The following is a 12,643-nucleotide window of genomic DNA, read 5'->3' as shown; positions in this document are numbered from 1 at the left end:
CTAAACACACAAAAGGCATTAATTATTAGTTTATTTTCTTTTATATTTCAAGAGGAAGTTATTTTCTCATACCTCTGTTTTAATTCATCTTCCTCTCGCCCATTAACATTTTTCAAGAGTTTTTTTACAAATATAATTGAAGTTTTACTAATTAAAATCGTGTTTTCTATAATGTATAATAAATTTGACCATGTTTGAGATATCTGAGTAATGTCATATTTTAGCTAAATCTGTGATACCAAAATTCCTAAATTCAGTTTACTGAGTTTCAAAAACAGATTAAATAAACCGTGTTTCCTATCCGTCTTCGTTGCAGAATAATTCTGTCCAGGTTAGAGGTTATAGCTTTCGAACGGGATCCCTTAAAGGCCAAAAAACCATAGATCGACCCATTTTTTTTATTTCAGAAATTGAATAAAGGATTCACAGATGACAAGGCTAAATTTTATGAATATAAACAACTTTTAAAATTCAATTACAGGTCAGAGCTTTTCAATGCAACGAAATAACCTTTTAATTAAGTGCAGTTCTTGTACATCACGTCGGAAGCTGTGAATCGGACGCCAACTTCAGCGTCGTTTGTGTTCTTCCATCCAGGAACGACCACAGGCAGCACTTCTCCGTGGGGTACGGCGACCTAAACGGAGAAAAGACAAACGGCGAAGGTAATTCGAATGTTGTTTATGCCCTGAATAAAATAACAACAAGTACATTGAGTCGGTATTTGATAAATGTCAGCGAACAGGGGGTTGGTGTTAGCATTTCATTGTTGCTGTTGTTAAGTAGCTAACATACATTGCTAACCTGGTTACGTGAAGCAAACCTTAATCTATCTGGAAACAATGGAAGATTGCACATGTGAAAGGAATTTTAGAAAACTGAAAATGTTTGGCTTTGTTATTGTAAAGTATACTGTTATACTCTGTTCTATCGAAAGTATCACGCCATTTGCAAACTAAGTGATCGCCGCGCGACGGAATGAAGTCCATATCTAAGCTAAGCTACGCTACAGAGCTAACTTAACGTCGCTTTTTTATATGCTTGTTACCAGCAATATAACACAATTAGCCACCTGAACACTTATTAATTAAAGTCTACACCTTTCGCATCTGTCGGTGTGCACATATGTAATAGCTGCAAAATTATTGATATTTTGTCACTTCATTTACGATTTTGGAGTTTTTCTTTTCGAACTCATTAATTGGGCCTATAGTTTACACGATTATATTATTTTCTTTTAGTAGTTGTCCATGTCTGTAAATGTTATAAGTAGCATTAAGTATTTTGTTTCATGCCACGTTGTTGTTTTATGTCCAAAATTCAGAACGAAAGTGTAACCTTTCAGCGGTGTCCAATCAGGTGAACAGATTAGCATTTTTAAAGAATTGGAGCACAGTCTAAACTTTTCATTGGCTAAGCCACTTTAATGTAAAGCGTGACATTTTCTTGTTAAGCAGGATTTAACTGATAAATATGTCGCCTATTTAACCGGTAGAGTTTCACGTTTGTGTCAAATACATTGCAATGTTTGTTTTGTGTTTATTATCAGTTCTTTGTAAAGTTGTTATTGACAACAAAAACATTTGAAGTGACTGTTTTTTCTTTATCTTGGATCTAGACATTTGGATCTTCAAACTAGATGATCACTGAATCCGTCCTGGTTCAACTTAAAGGTATGCAAGGAACTGGGCCCCAACAAAAACACCCTGAAAAAACATTTCAACTTACTATATTGTGCTGCATATGTAATGAACCCATAAACCCAAAAGCATGTTTTTTTTTTCTTTAACTGCAGAACTATTTTCAGATTTGACTTAGTATCTTTCTTATGGAGTTTGAGAAACATTCTTTAATTTTACACTCAAATTTTGAATATTTCAATCGCTCGTCAGCCTGTCATTTAATTTTTATGAATCCCTATTTTCTTCTGCAACAGCCGCACAATTTCAAGAGAAGAGGACATTTTGAACAAGCATTTCATTTCATTTTTACAAAACCCACTCGTCTTGTCTGAACTCAATAAGAGGTTGAACGACCAATGTACTTTTGGGTTGGGAAGAAGATTACTCAAAGTGTCGTGTTTGTATTTTTTTCCTAGCAATTGCAACACATAAAATTTGATCACTCTATAAACCACTTGCAGAAAAAAGTTGTACTGCAAAAGTATCTCTCAAAATTATAGCGGAAGCTTAATGTAATGGAGGAAATATTTTTTTGTTAAATGACATAACTCAAATACAACAGCAGTACTTGTAGTCCCTCGTTTCCACTGTGTGTTATAACATGGGTCAGTGCAGGGACTCTTTTGTCCTCTAGAGTCTAGACAATGGTGTGTTGTGTGAGGCCTGTAGCTCTACCTTACCATACCATCATCCTATAAACCTAGAAATGAAGGGGGCCCAGGAATGGTGCGGTACTGGTCGGTTGTAAGGTCCAGTTTTATAATGGAAATGGACAACGAACCACACCAACCCGCGTTGTACCGCTCAGTGGAAGCAGGTCATTAATAGACTACCAATTCTCTTTTTGCATTTTCTTAACAAGCAAATTTACTTATTTGAAAGTAAATGCTCAAGATCAGATTCATGAAAAACCCTATTCAGTTTTTTATTTGATCAAATAATGTGAGCATTTAATAATTTTGGTTTGACCTTAATTGGTCTGCCAATCAAAGCAGGTCAAATTATTAGAATTTTGATGAAAGTCTAATGGTGGTACTTTAATATTTTTGGCATTCATGACTCCTTAAAGATTTGCTTTAAACTGCTGTCCCACAATTGCGTTTTTTTTGTTTGTTTTTTTTGTCCGTGTTCAGAAAAAGCAAAGTTCTCTAATGTTTCTGGAGAGCTTTTGCGTATTTCTTTAGACAGATTCTTTTTGAAGTCGGTCTCTTCAGCGATTTAATTGAAGACTTGCGTTGTTCGACCCGCATTTGTTGTTCACTAGTTTTCACCACCAGCTTGTCGGCCACGTTTAAATGCAAGTGCTGTTTCATTTTAGTTGACACAAAAGAAACAAAATGCAAAAAATAAAAAAAATTATGAAAACTGCCGTGAACTTACTGCATAAATGTTCATTTAAAAATTCTTCTAAACTTTGAAACTATCCGCATTTCAGTTTGCTTTGTTGTGAATTTGATCTTCAATTTTTCATCCACAAAACCCATTTTGTTATGGAACTTGATCTCTCTTCTTACTCACTGACATGTTTCAGGATTGACGACAGTTTAAAGACAATTGTTTGCAATCAAACCGAACCTGTTCGAGCTTTTGAGGCGCACGAAGACAGAAAAGGATAAACCTCAAGATCTAAGCATGTCTCGCAGAAGAAGCCGCAGCCCATCACCAGGGCGATATTCACGCACCTGCAGCAGTAACGATCCAAGGGATTTGGAGAGAAGGATTTTTGTTGGGAATTTGCCAACTTCTGACATGACAAACAAGGATTTGGAAGACCTTTTCTCTCCATACGGGAAGATAGTCGGTTAGTAAACCTACAAGCGTTCACTCGCCAGTTGTTACCTGTGACGGATAATGTCCGAAAAGCTGCCGCTGAATTTTATAGCTGTTTAAAATATTTTGAATATGCCTTTAACTTAAACATTATTACTTGGTGGATGGTGGACAGACAATTTTGTGCCACTTAAAATATTCCTCTTCCAGGCGTGTCCTTGTTTCGAGGTTATGGATTTGTTCAATTTGAGCGCCTTGAGGAGGCTGAAGCTGCAAGAGCAGCTCAAAAGGGCCGAATATATAAAGGGTACAAACTAGGTAAGCCTTAACTGCCAAACATTTGAATAAATGGTCTCGGTAAGATTTTGTTTTGTTTTACAAATTATAAAACTTTTGATGGACTCACTTGTTCAAAATTCTCCATATTAAAAATCAGACATGTATGCTAATATTTAAAACATTTAAGACCAAATGCAACATTTTGCATGTAAATCTTACTTTAAAATGATATTGTCTATATGAATTAAAAAACCACTGTTTTTAAATCAAATTACAGGTACAGAGTTTGCCAGTACTAAGAGCAGGCTAAACCCATAACTTTAAAAAATTTGATGAACAGTTTTCTCTCTGGCAGCAACCACAGTATTGTTATACTTATGTTTTTTAAATATTTCTTCAAAGTTCCAACCGACCTTACCTGAAATTAGTTTTTTCATGAATTGGTTATCAGGGTTGGTGAGTTTACACAGCGGACCCTCTGTAATTAAGACTGAGAAGTATTTGTAAACTACAGTCAAAAGGACAAGTTTCTTTTATTTTAACGTATTCGGTTTGGGACACTAAAACTTTTTAATTAAAGTCCTAGTTTTCTGACATATTGAGGATTTTTTTAAGTTTGTGTAGAAAACTACAATAGTTTTCAAAAAGTAGTTTTTATTTAACATCGTTCTATAGAGCACGTTTAAACAAATGTTGCATTTGATCTTTGTTGCATACTTTTTTTTTAATATGCAGAACAAACAATTTAATGTTTAGTAATACCATTCATAGATTTGTGTTTAAAGGATACAATTATATGAATGGCTGACATGTAGATTATTACATGAAAGCTCTATCCATGTAAGTTTTATTCAGTGGAAGGCACCACTAAGAGGTTGGTTCCTCTACCTCTAAAGCACTAATCATAAAAGTTAGCTTCCCTAAAGCACTGCATCAACATGGCATTTAGCTAATGTGAAAGTACTAACTTCAGTTAAGTTATATCTGCCTTTTAAAGATCCTCAAGCACCAATTTCATTTCCACATTATAATTTCCATGTTCTACAATTATCATAGATAATGAATTTATGTGATTATCTTGTTCCCTGTTCATGTTTTGTTTCTGTATGATTCTTGATTGAAATAGTTATTGGGTGGGAGAAAAAAAGAACGTGAGACCATCAAAAGTCACTGCTGCATGTACAGTCTTCATTTAGATGTTTAACTTTATTCAGCTTATAAAACAAAAAACGATTTATGTGGGAAAATTTTATTAGGGGAAAGCTATGTCTTTACAGTTAACAAAAGCGCTAAACAAAAAAACTAGCTCTGCTATTAGCGAATTAGCAAAAGTCTGCCTACCACTGTTTATTAAAAAGTATTTTGCCAATGTTTTCAAATTAAGTTCATCAGATGGAATTCTTTTATTTATTTTAAATACCAGCTTTTATCTGAATTCCCAAGTGGAAGTAGCTTGGGCGGAGACGAGAGAACCTTTCATCCAACAGATTTGGCGTCTCGGTTTTCTGTGCTTTGAACGTTCGTCCATTTTGCGTTTTCCAATTTGGATCCTCTCCCTAAGTTTTCATTTGGATCGGAAAAGGAATGATGCGGCCTCTCATTTTGCGTGAACAGCATTAGCTGGTCTACATGTCACTGTTGTGTTCAACGTTTGGATTCATTTATTTTCAGATGTAAATATGGCAGTGGAGCGACGGCAAGCTAAACCTCTATCCCAGCAGAGTCCTCCTCGAAGGTAAAGTAACGTGAAACGAGTGTGAAGAGCTACCATCGCCTCTCTATCGGTAAACAGCGTATGTAACATTTTCATCACCTGTAATTTCTCCCAAGGGTTGAATTCGACGTTATCTCACATTTGGATGAGTTCGAAATGGTTTGTTGACATGTCAACATTTTACACAAAACTAACTTGTGTTGATGAGTTGAAATAAAGAACAGAGACACACATCTGGTGTAATTTAAAGTGTCCTTGTCTCAAAGATTCTTATATTGCTCACAGTGGACGTGTTCTTTGTGTGATTTTCTTTTTTTTGTCAAATTCTTGCGCTTAGAATAGATTTCTGTCCTACATCTGTAAGTAGGGTTTGCGTTGCTCAAGTCTCTTTTAAACAGACTCCTTGAAAACTCTTTAAAGACGTTGACATTTCCGACTTTTTAACATTTAAAGACATTTGTCCTATTGATCTTTGAAGAACATGACTACATCAACATTCATTTGCTTTCTTGCGCCTGTGAACAAGAAGCCATCTTAAGGATTCAGAAAATAAAACAAAATAAAGACAACTTTGTCACCTTTGCCTCTATCTCCAGTATGAGATTCTCAACTCCTAACAATGAGTCGAAACACCGCAGCGTCATGGTATCAACACAAAACTTTAAATTTACCGCTTTGTTTTAAGTAAATACAATCACTTCTGTCAACTGTATGTCTGAAACTGCTGCAAGTGGATGGCAGTCTTACTTTCCACATGAAGTCTCTGCGTGACTATTGTGACTGGAAATATTTCACAACAGTAGGAGGAAAAATCTCAGAACCTTCTTTCAGCCAGCTGACTGTCAGTGCACAGCAGGAGTTGGAGCATCTCAAAGGATTTGTATTGGAAAGCTATGACGGGCAGAAAAATGGTTGTGGTGTTTAAACCGGTCGTGGTTTTGTCTCAATCTCAAATGCTTTATATCTCAACTCTAACCTCAATTTACCTTTATATCTTTCGTCCACTAAAACACAATCACTTTGGAGTGAACGGTACTTCAATAAAGCGTGTTGCGATGTGCCGAGGTTCTGCGTTTTTGGCCTGGTATCGAAGGAATCGTTGAGAAATGGAAAGACTCCACGCATTGCATTTAAGCTGTTTTTGCTCTCACTTTCAGTTATAACTCAGTGTCTTTATAAAATTGGGTTTTGGTTTGAAAAACTAATCCAAGTGCAAATTAAAAAGATGTTATCCGAAAGGTGAGAAGAAAATGTTCTAAAATCTTCCAAGTAAAGTGATGCTTTTTAATAAAGATGAACCAGAAGTCTGAAGTTAATTTTTTTTTTTTTGTTTTTTTGTGACCGCATCACTTGAGATCTTAAAATCCAAGCCTGTTTAATATGAATTAAAATTTCCGCCAACAACATTATTGGCTCTTCCACTTCACACTCTTGAGTTTTTCTAGCTCTAATTCTTGACCTCTCTCTCAGGCCCATCTATGGCAAGGAGGGCCGGCCTCGCTCGCGTTCACCTATTTATGGCCGTGACGCAAGAGAACCTCGGGAGAGCCGTGAGGGAAGAGACTCTGCTAGGGAACCCCGGCCAGGTAGCCACTCTCGTGACCCTGATTTCCGGTACCGCTCGGGGAGCAGAGACAAGGACGCCAGGGGCGACCCTCGGGACCCTGCTTACAGGTGACTGTTGACCCTTAGCTGCAAGCTGGTAAATCCATTATGATGTTGCTTAACCATGTAATCTTTCATTTCAGCAGAGAAGATTATGACCGATTCTACCGCAGCGGCAGTGGGGTAGAGGACTATTACAGGAGGAAGGATGAGCCCTTCAGGGACCCGTACTTGGATCCCTGGAATGGACGTCGTGAGCCTGGAGGTTAGTAATTCAATGCTTATATCAGCTGGTTCCACAGCTTCGTTCTCTTTGATGTTTTTACCCTGGTTTTCATTTGTTGACTCTATTTTCATTTAAAGCACTGTTTCACAGAAAAAAAAGGTTGCGTTTACTTTTAACCGTAGTTGTACAGTCTTTTTTTTAAAGACTGTACAACTACAGTTGTACAGTCTGGATAAAATCCAGAGACTTGTGTCTAAAACGTCACTGGACTCGATTTAGCATTTAATATCATCATCCCACTTTTTGCCAATCAGTCGAAGACCGCGCTCGACCAGAAGAGCGCCGTCGGAATGAACTGTATCGACAGTACTACGAGGAACTCCAGCGGCGCTACGACGCAGACCGCCCTGTTGACTGCTCTGTGATTGTTGTAAACAAGGCGCAGAAGTAAGTTCACACACTGTCCTTTACAGCATCAAGAATCAAACTGGAAATCTGGAAATCTTTAACCTCATCTTGGATATTTTCATTTCATATTGCGCTTGTGTTTGTGTGTTTTTGTGCATCTTTTGCTTCTAAAACAACTGTAGGGAGTATGCAGAGACGGTCGGGCGAAAGGTCCGCGATTTGGGAATGGTTGTGGATCTGATCTTCCTGAACACGGAGGTTTCTCTCACCCAGGCTCTGGAGGACGTAGGCAGAGCCCGAACTCCCTTCGCCATCATCATCACTCAGCAGCATCAGGTGCACCGATCTTGCACAGTCAACATCCTGTTTGGTACACCTCAAGGTAATTTAAGTCAGCCGTGAGAATCTGTTGGTTAGGTAAGCTTCAAAAGGAGCCCTTCTGTGAATGATACCTTTCATTCTTGCGTGCATTTTACTTGACCAGAACATCGAAACATGCCAATGCAAGATGCAATGTTGCTGGTCGCCCACAACTATGACACCTACAAAGTGGAAAACCGAGAAAAAGAACGGGAGGAAATCGCAAGGAAGGCTGCCAAGATGGCGGATGATGTGTTACTCCGGGAGCCTGACAGAGAGAGCCATCCCATTTCAGTGCTCACCAGCATCACGCTGCTGGCGGAGAACAGGTATCGAATAATATACACTCAAACTTTAAAAGATGTACTGACATTAAAATTGTGGCTTCTAATGCTGCATTCTCACAGCAGGTCTAGATTTTATTTTTTTGACCTTCATACTACTATGTGAACAGTTCATAACCCCAAAGTGGCTCGCATTCGCAGAAGAACAGACACAGCAGGACAATGTTTTGGGGAAGTGATGATGGATGTCGCTGCTGATGATGGACTGATTTTAAAGTTGTAGATTAGTGGGAGCTGAGAATATCGTCACAAGATCACAATGAGAAGTAAAAAGTTAGAAATAGAAATGGCCTTTAGTGGAGTGATGCCTGGAACTGCTGTAGAGAAGTTTGTTTGGATACATATGCTGAACCATGAGTGGTGGGATTGAGATGTGGTGCGCTGAAATACCTGCTGCTCTATTGACCAAGTCTTACCAGTTTGTATACAGAAGCAGTGTTGGCACTGGCCTCTGGTCTCACAGCACCTCAGTTCACCACAAGTTGTCAGTCATTCGAAAGTGTTGAATCTATAGCTCTGACTACAATGTCTAAAAAACACTGTAACCTATTGGATATGTATCTGATTTAGTAACACACATGGAACTAGCAGTAGAGGGAGAGTGAAGAGATCAGACTTCAGTGAAAAAGTCAAATATGGGTCACATGAGGCAAGAAACATTGGGCTGGGGTTGTCTTTGCCTGCTGTGTGAACGTAGTCCAAGAACGAGGTTCTCATTGGATGTTTTTCATCTAGGTTTTTAACCCCAGAGGAACTGGACAGCCTCATTGCATACATGAAGGATAAAAGAACTCGTCTTGTAAGAACCTCTGAAGATCCTCTGGCAGGTAACCACCTCATTGAACGACTGCTTCAGATCACTACCAGTTGATTGTTTGAAAATGATGTGCATTCTTTCATGCTAAACATATAATAAACAGTAAATCCGAATTGTCAACCTTAAGCTCCTGCAGCGCAGCATCGTGATGTGGTACCATCAGCTGCAGGACTCACTCCATCTACACACGGCACCGTCCAGCCAAGTCACCTGTCGACCGGTTCCAGCGCCTCGGCAAACCCGAGTCACCAGCAGGAGCTGCAGGCTAAAATCCTCAGTCTGTTTAATAGCGGCTCCAGCCCCATATCAGGATCCACTGCCGTTTCCCAGGGCGCCCCTCAGTCACACTCCTACGGCTCACTCGGTCCCTCACCCTCCCAAAATCCATCCCGTTCACCAATGCCAGGGATGGCTTCAGGTGGATCCCAGGGTTACGGCATGTCACTGTCCCGCTTACCCCCTGCGTCTACAGCTCAGAGACCCCCCGCTGCCACTTCAGGTATCAATTTTGACAACCCAAGCGTCCAGAAAGCTCTGGACACACTCATTCAGAGTGGGCCGTCTCTGAACAACCTGGTGGGCCCTGGGTCTGCTCCGCCGATGCCCCAGAGGTCAGCTCCCAATATGGGGCAGGGTCCCCCCCCAATGTCCATGTATCCTCGCCATTATTGAGACAAATGAGCGGTTAGAAGCATTTACTGCAACTGTTTCTGTGATAGGTTTGTGTTAGAAGACCCTGGAGATGTTTTGTAAACGTTATGATTTTCTCCTCAATTTTGTGCAGTTGAAATTTGGAAGGTTTGCCTAAATTACATAATGGTTTATCTTTTCAGTTTGCCTGAAATGTTTTACGGAATCTTTTTAACATGTGTAACAAACAATAGAGCTATGAAGTATGTTTTGCTTTGTAATAGAGATGGTTCTTTTCAGCCCTGAGCTTGTTTTATAGTTTTCCATTGTGCTGGTCAATCTGTAGTTTTGTTTTTATTGTCAAAACAACACGATTAAAAACTGCAAACACACATTCTGTAGTAAAATGATATTGGTTTATTGCATTTTGTGCTGACAAATCTATAAAATGGAACAGGTATCGCCAGAAGCTAGAGAGATAAGCATTTGAAATATGGATAAAACAGCTTTTTCTTTTTTTAAATGTACCATGAGTCACAATAGAGAATAATACATAATTTTTTTTTAGTTTAGAATATTTAACTTACACTGACACAGAAATTAAACACCTCAACACTAACTATCTGATTTTATTTACATGTAGTCCCTTCCCACCCATGCCCATTAACCACCCCTGCCCCCAGCAGTTACAAGTGCACGTGTACACACACACACACACCCCCACAGAACTGAAGGGACACACTACAGCGTTACCATTGGACTGGGGAGGGTGTTAAGGAAAATCATGAACAAGTCAAATTTTATATCTGAAACTAAACAGGTTTTGTGTGTATGCCGATTGAAAACAATTTCACATCCATTTTTCGTTTTCCAAGCATCCATACAAAATATTATCAAGTCTGGGTAGTAACAAGGTTCCTGTTGGGGAGAATCAAATAAAATCCTTAAAGCTTTCAGATACTAAAGGTCTGAATGTTTTGGGAAATGTGCATGTCATGGTAATTGTAATCAGTCTAAGGTAGGGCTGGCATAGATAATGGAAGCAGTTTGGGCCGTCTTCAAAGAACATGGGCACAACCTAACTGTAAAGTGCCTGTACTGAAAGCTAATGCTGCGTTCCAGCTTCACTCAGAAATTTTGACTTCCCAGTCAGAAAAATCAACTGGAACTCCGGATTTCCCACTGGGAATCTGGGAACTACTCCAACTATCCCTAGTTATAAATTGTAAGGTGAACCTTGCATCAACGGTACTAAGATGTGGTTGAAACAGGTTGACATGCATTTAACAATGTGTCTAAAATCAATGTCACATGTGGTGTCTGCAGCTCTAAACTGAATAAATTAAAAGTGATGCTTATGGGAAGTAAAGCTTGAAATGATGTTTGTAAGAGCTATTGCATACACAATGTCTATGGGTGTCGCCATGTTAAAATTCCGATTTAAATCGGAATTTACCTCGGGTCTGACATCAAATCCAGCTCCAAGTTCCTACTTCCCAGATAACTGGAACGCAGCCTTAAAACATTTTAGATCTGCCTACGCTCAGACACCTGTTCCCATTTCCATTATTCTGTGCCAGTTATAACAAAGCACATTTCCCAAAATGTTACATAAATTTGGAGATCTTGTATCTGACCTGCAGTTAAGTCCGATTTTGGTCAGGCAGCAGACGAGCCACCCGTTAAGCAGCTTGTATTAAAATTTACCTCACGTATTTGCACATTTTAACGTGTTATTAGTTAAATATCAACAGTTGCTACACATTTTCCAGAGACTGGAAAACACAATTTTCCCTTGTCTTATTCTTTTCACTGGAAAACACAATTTCATACTTAACTGAGAGAAACTTTAGCAATTGTTTTACTTTTTAATAGCTGACACAACAAGAGAACCTCGTGGATAGATCTACCATTTGAAAATAGGTTATAATAATATCCATCTTGGATACAACAATAGGCCAGTCCTAATGAAAGAGAAAAATATACTAGAAATCAAAGTTTCTGACTGATACAAACAGAATACTTGTATATCACAAACATCCAATATATTTTCAGCACACTTTGTTCAGGGTAGTTGCATGCATGCACTGAGTAACACAACATAACTGGAAGGTGGCTCTGCTTGGACAGCAGCTTGAGTTTTTCCTCGTCCGACTAGATGAGATTGAGTATAACGCAAAAGATAGTTCTGATCTTTTTTTTTTTTGGATCAGACATGTTTGTCTGATGCCGCTGTGATCCACTGATGGGTGTGAGTATTAGCCATGTCCCTTCTCTGCAGTGATCTGGGACTTGTTTTTTTTTTTTTTTCCTCTTTGATAGTCCCTAACAGGACAACCTCCTCTCCCACCTGACAACAGATGTGTTTCAGAGCCCTTAATATCCATTAAAGAATGGAGACTGGGTAGTGATCACCAGCAGGTGTTTTTTTTTTTCTTCATGCTACAGTTGTGCAGGTGATGAATATGATGTAAAGTTGTGGATGGGTAAAGCAGGGGGAGTAGTTACATGCTGTTTTTTTTATTTATTTTTTTTAGTCAACAATTAAAGTCCAAGCAGAGCCAGTACCAGAATTGGAAGCGCGAGTTTTCTATTCTTTGATAATTTTTCAGAATTATACTGCAGTCACATTTAAAATACAATGCTGGGGTGGATTTTTGTGGCTGGGATGGTGGATAACAGGGGTGTTGTGATGAAGAGGGAGGGGGGATTCTGGGAGGACTCACCTCACAGATTGAGTGACAAGCACAATAAATTTAACAGCTATTATTTTCTTTAAAATGAATTGTCTGAATTTAAAAAAAAAAA

The 12,643-nt window shown here is 38.8% G+C and overlaps 1 protein-coding gene across 5 annotated transcripts; it reads left to right on the top strand.

Annotated features, from left to right (window-relative positions):
* Window positions 1-528: 528 nt before the first annotated feature.
* ncoa5 (nuclear receptor coactivator 5) lies at window positions 529-12,643 on the top strand. Of its 5 annotated transcripts, XM_017304787.1 has the most exons (12): window positions 530-665; window positions 1,619-1,673; window positions 3,214-3,483; window positions 3,663-3,770; window positions 5,403-5,466; window positions 6,916-7,119; window positions 7,194-7,315; window positions 7,591-7,723; window positions 7,864-8,066; window positions 8,169-8,373; window positions 9,124-9,215; window positions 9,333-12,643. In XM_017304787.1, the coding sequence occupies exons 3-12, from the start codon at window positions 3,315-3,317 to the stop codon at window positions 9,875-9,877; spliced, it is 1,845 nt and encodes a 614-aa protein (XP_017160276.1). In that variant the 5' UTR covers window positions 530-665; window positions 1,619-1,673; window positions 3,214-3,314; the 3' UTR covers window positions 9,878-12,643. The 5 variants fall into 5 exon arrangements, with proteins under 5 accessions (XP_017160277.1, XP_017160276.1, XP_008407156.1 ...); XM_017304788.1 differs by having other exon boundaries at window positions 529-665; window positions 1,619-3,483; window positions 7,197-7,315; XM_008408934.2 differs by having other exon boundaries at window positions 1,619-3,483; window positions 7,867-8,066.

The sequence above is a fragment of the Poecilia reticulata genome, linkage group LG5 (genome assembly GCF_000633615.1).
Source record: "Poecilia reticulata strain Guanapo linkage group LG5, Guppy_female_1.0+MT, whole genome shotgun sequence".
Lineage (NCBI taxonomy): Eukaryota > Metazoa > Chordata > Actinopteri > Cyprinodontiformes > Poeciliidae > Poecilia > Poecilia reticulata.
This window is presented reverse-complemented; position numbering and strand designations above follow the sequence as displayed.

What these genes read in the sequence shown, in the direction of transcription:
- ncoa5 (XM_017304787.1), top strand. Translation starts at nt 3,315, where the DNA reads ATGTCTCGCAGAAGAAGCCGCAGCCCATCACCAGGGCGATATTCACGC. An exon ending in TGGACGTCGTGAGCCTGGAG is followed by an intron (nt 7,316 to 7,590) that starts GTTAGTAATTCA and finishes TTTGCCAATCAG; the next exon opens with TCGAAGACCGCGCTCGACCA. An exon ending in CCTGTTTGGTACACCTCAAG is followed by an intron (nt 8,067 to 8,168) that starts GTAATTTAAGTC and finishes TTACTTGACCAG; the next exon opens with AACATCGAAACATGCCAATG.